This window comes from Acinonyx jubatus, chromosome X (genome assembly GCF_027475565.1).
Source record: "Acinonyx jubatus isolate Ajub_Pintada_27869175 chromosome X, VMU_Ajub_asm_v1.0, whole genome shotgun sequence".
NCBI classification, from domain to species: domain Eukaryota; kingdom Metazoa; phylum Chordata; class Mammalia; order Carnivora; family Felidae; genus Acinonyx; species Acinonyx jubatus.
This window is the reverse complement of record NC_069389.1, coordinates 87,207,543-87,215,643: the sequence shown is the minus strand read 5'-3', so window position 1 is coordinate 87,215,643 and position 8,101 is coordinate 87,207,543. Positions and strand designations below refer to the sequence as shown.

General features: G+C 54.1%; 1 protein-coding gene across 6 annotated transcripts in view; it reads right to left on the bottom strand.

Moving 5' to 3' along the window:
- Positions 1-7,164, bottom strand: part of TMEM164 (transmembrane protein 164) — a 166,540-nt gene extending 159,376 nt beyond the window's left edge. Inside the window, exons 1-2 of one of the 6 annotated variants that reach the window (XM_053201544.1) lie at positions 6,910-7,164; positions 4,925-5,595 (exon numbers count right to left, since the gene is read on the bottom strand). In XM_053201544.1, the coding sequence (XP_053057519.1) occupies positions 4,925-5,314 (390 nt within the window). In that variant the 5' untranslated portion in view covers positions 5,315-5,595; positions 6,910-7,164. Of the gene's footprint in view, positions 1-4,924; positions 5,596-5,916; positions 6,287-6,314; positions 6,472-6,909 lie in introns of those variants that run through there. The other 5 variants (XM_053201543.1, XM_053201541.1, XM_053201542.1 and 2 more) reach the window with 5 other exon arrangements.
- Positions 7,165-8,101: the final 937 nt, after the last annotated feature.

Genomic DNA, 8,101 nt, shown 5'->3' with positions numbered 1-8,101 from the left:
GAAAAATTCTCTGCAAATTTCCTCGGGGGAAAAAAATAAAACAAACTAAAAAGGAATGTCATGCCTCACTGCTGAGGCCCATATAAACATCATCCTCTTGTGTCCCCCTGGACTGATGACACAGGACACAGTCCATCTGATAAGCTGTCAGCAGATGGCTGGATCCCTCATTGTACCCATTACCCACCAACGTCAATTCCAAGCAGGGGCAGTTATCAGTGCTCCAGACACCAGATGGGGATGAGGAGGTGTGGCTGGTCTGAAGTCAAGGAGGTGGGGGGTGGGGGGGCTAAAAAGCCTAGTTCTCAAATCCATCAGGTTTTCTCTAAAGCAAATCCATCACAGGGTGAACGGAACACACCACTGTTTATTCAGTTAGTTCCAAAAGGTGTCAGAAAAAGCTCAGGAATGTTTTGAAGATGTGCCATTCTTACATTTGCGGCGAGGAAGTAGGAAAATCAAACAGTGAAGCAAAAGCAGGCAAGCCGGATTTGGTGGAAATGAGACTTCTAATATAGTATAAAGAAGACAGGGAATCAATAGCAATGTTAACCCTAAAAAAGGATGGGACTCAGTCAGAGCTACTGGCTAAGGGGCACCTGGGTGGCTCAGTCAGTTGAGCATCCAACTTCAGTTCAGGTCATGATCTCATGGTTCGTGAGTTTGAGCCCCACATCGTCCTGCTGCTGTTAGCAGGAGCCTGCTTCAGATCCTCTGTCCCCACCCCCGCTTGCACGCGCGTGCTCTCTCTCTCTCTCTCTCAAAAATAAATAAACGTTAAGAAAAAACTACTGGCCAAAAACCACTGGCTTGGCGGCACCCAGGTAGCTCAGTCAGTTAAGCAAAAGGGACAAAAATCTTGTTTTGGGCTCAGGTCATGATCTCACGACTCGTGGGGTTTGAGGCCCACAGGGGGCTCTGCACTGACAGCACAGAACCTGCTTGGGAATTCCATCTCCTTCTCTTGCTCCCTGCCCCTCCCCTACTCATGCTCTCCATCTCAAAAATAAACATTAAAAAAGAAAAAAAACATTGGCGTGGGACTCTGGGGTCTATGGCATCAATTATTAATTTGGCAAATGTCCAGCCCGGATCCAGCCTGCCTTATGTGCATAGCCATATGTTGTACCCCACTGAGTTCATTGCCCAATCAGATGTTGGACACAGACACGTCCAGAACGGACAGGAACTGGACAATTAGAAAAGCCATCCAAAATGGGGTCTTTTTGTTACGTACCTAAGACACAGACAATATAACCGCACGCAAGGGAGATGAAGGGCCACTAATTTAAGAACACCAGTCTGTACAGACAGAACTGGTCCAACTGGCGAGCATTTTAACCCTTCTGCTGAGAAACTGTAGACTTTAGGATGTAAACAGCTACGAGAATCTCTTTCTGCTTAAGCCTCAATTCCCACCGCAGCGGCTCAGTCTTAAAGCTACCTCTGCCGTGAACTTGCCGGGTGATTTTTGGTACATAGCATAATCGCTGAGTAAATTCACTCCCTGTCACCCATACCTGCAAGAATAACATGCATGAAGGGACTAGCCATGCTCGAAGAAATACTTATTGGCAGACACCACAGATCTTCACCAAGGCTTATCAATGGCGCGTGAGTCTTGGGGCTTATGAATCCTGACAACCCTCTCGCACTCCAGCTGAAGGGATATGGGAGATGGCTGTGCTTCAGTCACACAAACCATGATCACCCACGGTCCCAGGGCCTCTGAGAAATCAGAGGAGACCAAAAAGAAACCGGACAGCAGGAATATTAATCAAGAACAGAGCTCAGACACAAGAACTGCCCTTCGTTATGCTTCTAATGCTGGCAGCCACCCAAGAGCAGCATGGCTATGATGAGGGGTTGTTTAAAAAGGCCTTGGGAATAAATATTTTACAGACTGAAAAATGGGAGATGGGGAAGCTAACCAATTTCCCTCCAACTCTTCCACTTCCTGGCCTAAAGCAATACTGTCCTTGTTATAAACTTACATGGACTCAGAGGAACAAGGCCTTTCTATGAAGCCAAAATTGAGTCATCCTGTGGGGAGAAACACACCAGAAATATTTTCTGCTAAGCTGTCCCTTTCATTTCAGTCAATGTGTCCCTTTCCTTTTCGGGACCTCTGAACTCCACAGAATGTTCACTTGCCAAAGCATTTCTCTGTACTCAACATCTCCCCTTTGGAATATACAGTCACAGGAAACGTTTTAACATCTTTTTCCAGGCCCACGCTAACCTATCATAAGCCTAAATAAGATAATGCACGTGAAAGTGCCTTATAAGCAGTAAAGTGCCAGGTAAGTGTAAGGTATTATTAACCACACTGGCTATCATTAGCCCTTGCTGCAGTCAAGTCAGAAAACGGTTTCCAACCATCTGTTGTGGAGTTTTCTAAGGACTCCCACTAACTGAAAAATCCATACTTTCCTGCTTCCCAGAAAGAGCCATAGGTAGGGTATGGGATGTGGGACTGACCAAAGGCTGGGTCCCACAGCAGGCCTGAGGCTACTAATTTAAATGACACAAAGCAGGGATAGGAGTAAAGAGCATAGGAGAACAATCCTGGTCAGAGTCAAGAATTCCTCAGCATGACTCTGTTCTCTTGCCCCCTGTCCTACAGCTTCAGAGTCTAAGCTAAGCACAGGACAATAAAAAGCATAGGTGACAGACAGGAATCAGTCCACAGTTCCCCGCCCCCACCCAAGCATGCATCCCTCCGCAGCAACCAGCCCCAAGTGCCATCATCATCTACGCATGTGCCCAAGGGTGGCCAGGTCAGGTGGACTTTACTGGGAACATACAGGAAGCCGAAGACAAACAAGGCCACCTGACCTCGGCAAAGAAGAAATTAGGTTCCTTTTTCCACACAAGGAAGCCAAAAAGCATTTCTAGAATAGCACTCTGTTGCATCCCTGGCCACTACTTGAGGAGAAGAGAATCACAGAACGCTGAGTGTCCAGAGCTAGGCATGCACCTCTGTGTCATTTGGCAGATGGGTAAACTGAGGCCCAAGAAGTTATTTTTCCTCAAAGTCACAAAACTGAATAATGCCAGAACAAAGTCTCTACAGTCTTCTAAAAGCTTCTAAAAACCCTTCCACTCAACACCACGGTGCTGCCAGGTTTGATGTCATCACACCAGTTGCAGCCCCAGTCAGGCTAAATTTGGTCCTTTGTTGACCTTCTAGATATGTGGCTGCCAGAGGCCTCAAGACCCCTTTGTAGGAGAGGCACCCTCTGACCCTCACCACCTGCCATCCAAAAAAAGCACTCCTGTCCCAAGAGCCTCCCACAGCAGCGGCTGAGATGCGTTGTTTCCTCTCATTAACAAAAAGCCCATTCATTAAAAAAAGAAAGAGTACTGGGCTCAAATTTACACAGAAGGGCTAGCTAGGAGAGCCCTGGGCTTCCTGTGTACGGCATTACATCCCAAGAAGCCCTGTCTTAAAAAAAAAAAAAAAAAAAAAGGCCGCCCTCCAGCCCCACTGGATGCTGACAGCCACACAGCTATCCACACCCCCCTTGCCACCTCTGCAAAGACAGGAAGGGGCTGGAGGCCATTCGCCACATTTTACAGATTGGGAAACTGAGGCCAGGAACCTGCAATCAAAGGAGGGCCTAGAACACAGAAGGAGCAAGCGCTGGGCACTCCAGAGCCTTGGAGCCACAAGGAGGCGGCGCCATGATCAGCCCAGGCCTCCCCCTGAGACCTCCCAGTCACCACTGACAGCTTGCAACCCCAAGGAGGGTAGGCGACTTTTCCAACCCAGACGCTAATTCGTCTTTTGGCTGTGGGCAAGCAACCTCCCATCCCTGGTCCCTGGGCCCCACCAGGCCTGTAAAACCAAGATAATAATCTCAACCTCCTGCCCCACACAGGGTTGTCACAAGTCTACGGAGAACAACCTTCTACAAATATAAAAGCAATAAAGATGCTAATGACAGGTTTCAAAACTGTCCCTGAATAAAACACACCAGGTTTTTCACAGCCCGAAATCTAAAATAAAGATTTTTTTTTCCCTTCTCTCCTCTTCCTCCTCCTCCGTGATTTTATAGTTTTAGAACATCTCTCCACAAAGGCTGAGTACAGAAAGACTCTCACTCTTGGGCCTCACCCAGATTATTTTTATGTATCTGGCAACTCTCCTTTTCAATCCCATTTGTTTTTCTTAGCACCGCTAATGGGAGGTAAAGAAATCAGCTCTCTGAGCACCCCGGACCATGACCACAGGAAACAGAAGAAAAGTGATAAGATGGAGAGGTTTGCAAAAAATAAATATGCTCTCACCGTGGATAGAGAGCACCAGCCCGGAAGTTCAGGAGTCGGCCTGGGGCCTGTTTCAGAGGGCGCTTAGTAGGAGCTTGGTGCTGCTCCAATGCACACCTCAGAACTGAAAGGCAGACCTCGCCTTAAGAGCATGAAACTCCCCAATGAAAAAAGAGTCATGAAGAGAAACCCATAGAAGTATATCCCCAAAGTACCACAGTGGAGACAAGGAACCTTATCTGACCACCTCCAGGAAAGGGTGTCGTCAGACCTCTGGGAAATTCACTGCAGCAGAGGGGATGGGGGCAGGCCATGGTCCCCAGATGTGATTCAGAAAGGACACCTGGCTGGGGCTAGACATCCTGCTTGTGAAAGCCCAGGGTAGGGCTGGGAGGGGAGGGACAGCCTACCAGAGTGCCAGTGGTTCCCAGGGCTCTGTCACTACGTCCCTCACCTCCACTGTGGGGCTGACGCATTGTGCAAAGGTGAAAGAAAGCCAAATGTGGAACCCGCACAAAAACAGCCACTCTTGGAAAATCATTTTTAAGGGTCCCGCTTCCCTCAAGATGAAGTGCTCTACACTTCCGAGTGTCCTGAGCACACAAAGGACTCTTATCACTAGGGCTGCCAGGGAAAAAGTCAACACACTCACATGCATCATGGTGACCAGGTGACAAGGGTTGAGCAGGTAGATGACGGTCTTGGTGGCGAACTTAAAGCCCACCTCCACCCCGAAGGTCAGGCACAGGGCTACTAAGAGCAGATTCTTGCTCAGGCTCTCCTTGCCTTCCTCTGGCCGCTGGGTCACCTGCTCTGGCTGGCAGCCACGGCCACCCCTACCGTCCTCCTTCGTCTGCCTCAGGATGTGCCGCAGGGCCACCAGGATCTCCAACAGGGCCAGGGTCAGGACCACCACACTTTCCAGCAGCCGCTGCTGCCAAGAGAGGAAGGCAGCACAGTCGGGGCCCCCATTGCCTGCAAAGCTGGGGTCCACGCCCCCATAGAGCCAGTCCAGGAGACTTTGGTAGCTATACCGGGACATGATGCCAAGTGGTTCCCCTCGACCACCGTGCAGGATGCAAGAGTGAGATGGAACACAAGCCCAGAGGGTTGCCCGGGTGCTGGGACGGGTACCGGAGGGCACACCCCCGCACCCGCACCCCCCTCCAGACACCGGGGCACCTAGAGCAGGGGAAGGGAAGCTACACGCGAGGCCCGGGGTCAAGTGCTGGCTCTAACTTGTCCCCACGGCTGTCTGGGGAGCCCCCCGCGCTTCTCCAGTGGCCACCAACGAGGCAGGGTTGAAAGGAGCCGTTGGCCAATCTAAAAGGAAGGAGAGGAAAAAAAAAAAAAAGGTCTCAAAGAGGCAATTGCATCGGGAATTACGAAGCGGGGCGGGGTGACTAGCGAGGGCAGAAAAGGGAACAGGGGCAGTGGCGAAGCAAGCAAGGGTCAGGGGAAGCCGGAGGCCGGGAGGGTCACGGCGAGGGCCGAGGGGACCCGGCAGTGCCGCGGGAGCCAACCGGGGAGCGGCGGGGGTGAGAGCGAGGGGACACGCGGAGGCCAGGAGAGGAGCTAGCGGGGCCGGGCAGGCGGGGAGGGCGACGGGGATGGCAGGGACGCCGGACTCCTCGTCTCACGCACTCGCCACAGGGGGATCTCTTACTCCTGCAACCGCGTGGCCGTCTCTGCCCCCAGCTAGCAACTTCGCCGCCGACGGGCCCCTCCAGCCAATTTAGCGCCGTCCCGGGCCAGCCTCCCGCCCCCGGGTCCACCCCCGAGCCCCCAGCTCCACCCCCGGCCCCAGACGCCCGCCCTCGGGCAGCACCTCCCCCCTCCCGCGGCCCGCCCGGGACCAGCCCCCCTGGCGCAGGCAGCAGCGGGAGGAAGCCGGCGGGGAGGGAGGAGGGGGGGAGCGGGAGGCCGGGCCAGCCGGGGGCTGGGCTTCGGCCGGCCCCCTCCCTCCGCCCCGGCGCCGCATCTGCCCGCGCCTGCCGCCCGGCCCGGGGACCGGCTGGCGCGCCCCTTGGGGCTCCACTCACCGGCAGTTCGGCCCGCGGCCCCGGCTTGGCGGCCGCTCGCCTCCCGCGCTCCCCGCGCCCCGGCGCTCGGCTCTCCCGGCGGCCGCAGCTGCCGCCGCCGCCGCCGCCGCCACAGCGCGCGGCTCCTCCTCCCCGTCTTCCTCCCCCTGCAGCGGCCGCGCTCGCTTCCTCCTTCTTCCCCTCCCTCTCTCCTCCCCCTCGCCGCCGCCGCCTCCCACCACCCCCCCCCCCGGCGGCGTCCCGCGCAGCCTCTCGCCCCCCCCCCCACGCCCTCCGGCAGCTACTGCCCCGCCTCGCCGCCTCCCCGCCGCGACCTCCCTAGCTCCCACTGTTCACACCTCCCATCCCCCTCCCCCCTCCCCTCTCCACCCTCCTCCGGCCTCAGTCCCCGCCTCCTTCCCCCCCTCCCCCGGCCTGCCTCGCGTTCTGCACTCCTCGAGCCTGCACGCGTGCACATCCACCTTCCTTCACCTCCCGTCTACACAGTCCGCCCCCTCAGGGAAGCCGTTTTGGCCGACTCCGGCTCCCGTGATCCCGTTGCCCCGGGCGCGTCTGTATCCACCGAGCACATAGTAGGAGCTCAGCGGGCCCTCACCAAGCTCACGGGGAATGAAGAAGCCTGGCTAATGCTGAGCCGCTGTGCCAGCTTTCCTTCGGGGTGTTTGCATGGCTGTGACCTTCTCGGCGCGTCTCCTCCTTTCTGCCCTGAAAGGAGACTCCTGCGGGACCAGGATGACCTCTTCCCTTGCCTTTGTCGCCCCAGTCCCACTCGCGGTTTCAGTGCCTGACGATGGAGGCCTCTTTTCCTTCTTTTCCTTGCTCTGCTCCGGTATTTTTCTCCCTTTACCCCAGGCCACGGCCACTCCCTCCCCTGGCCCTCCTCCCTTTTTCTCCCGCCCTGCCCTACACCTTAGACTTGCTGCAGGAAAAGATGCCTCCCCCAATCTTTTCCCCTCCCCTGTCCCTATAGGGGACCAGCTGCTTTCCAACCCGCATTCACGGGGCTGAGGGAAGTGCCCCTGAAGGCCAGCCAGGACAGTGGGGGTGTGGAGGGGCCCAAGAATGGGAAAAGAGCGGCTGATTGGAGCAAGGTCCCCTCTTCTTCGCTGCCTCTACCCCCCGTCTGTGGTTTGATTCTCTTGGGACAAGGAAACAGGAAAGGGACCTCAGAATCTACCTCACAGTGATTTAACATTTATTGAAGACTCACAGTGAGTTAGGAGAATATCCAGAAAAACACAGTCAGGCACTTTGCCTAGGAAACACTTTCGGGTGTTGGCGGCAAGCCAGACTCAAAACATAAAATACAATCTACTGTATTATCAGGCCATGGTCCTCCTATCCTTTCCAAGCCTGGTTTTCTCCACAAATAGAGCTTCAGGGCCAGGTGGCTTTATCTAATTCGAAGCTCTGTATGGCATCCACCAGAGGCCCAATGCTTTTCAAGTGCTAATTAATAAAGAACAGCTCATTCATTCTCCTTAGGTGTTTTGTTAAATCCTCTGCAACATAACCAAGAAACAAGAAGGGTAAAGTTGTGGTGCTCCCGGCAATGACCTGCAGCATCTGGAGACCTCAAGTTCCTCGCTTCCAGGAAGTAAGAATGAGATTATAGAATTCAGTAAATGGCTTCATTAATCCCTCCAATTTTCCTGCTGAACTTCAGTTGGCAGTTTGGCCTACAGGGTCCTGTGTTTGCAAAACGACAGTCTTTAGTGACTACAGTCCGGCTAACTTCCTCATCTGAGTCACAAATTCCTCTTTTTTATAGGTAGAAGGGCCAAGTG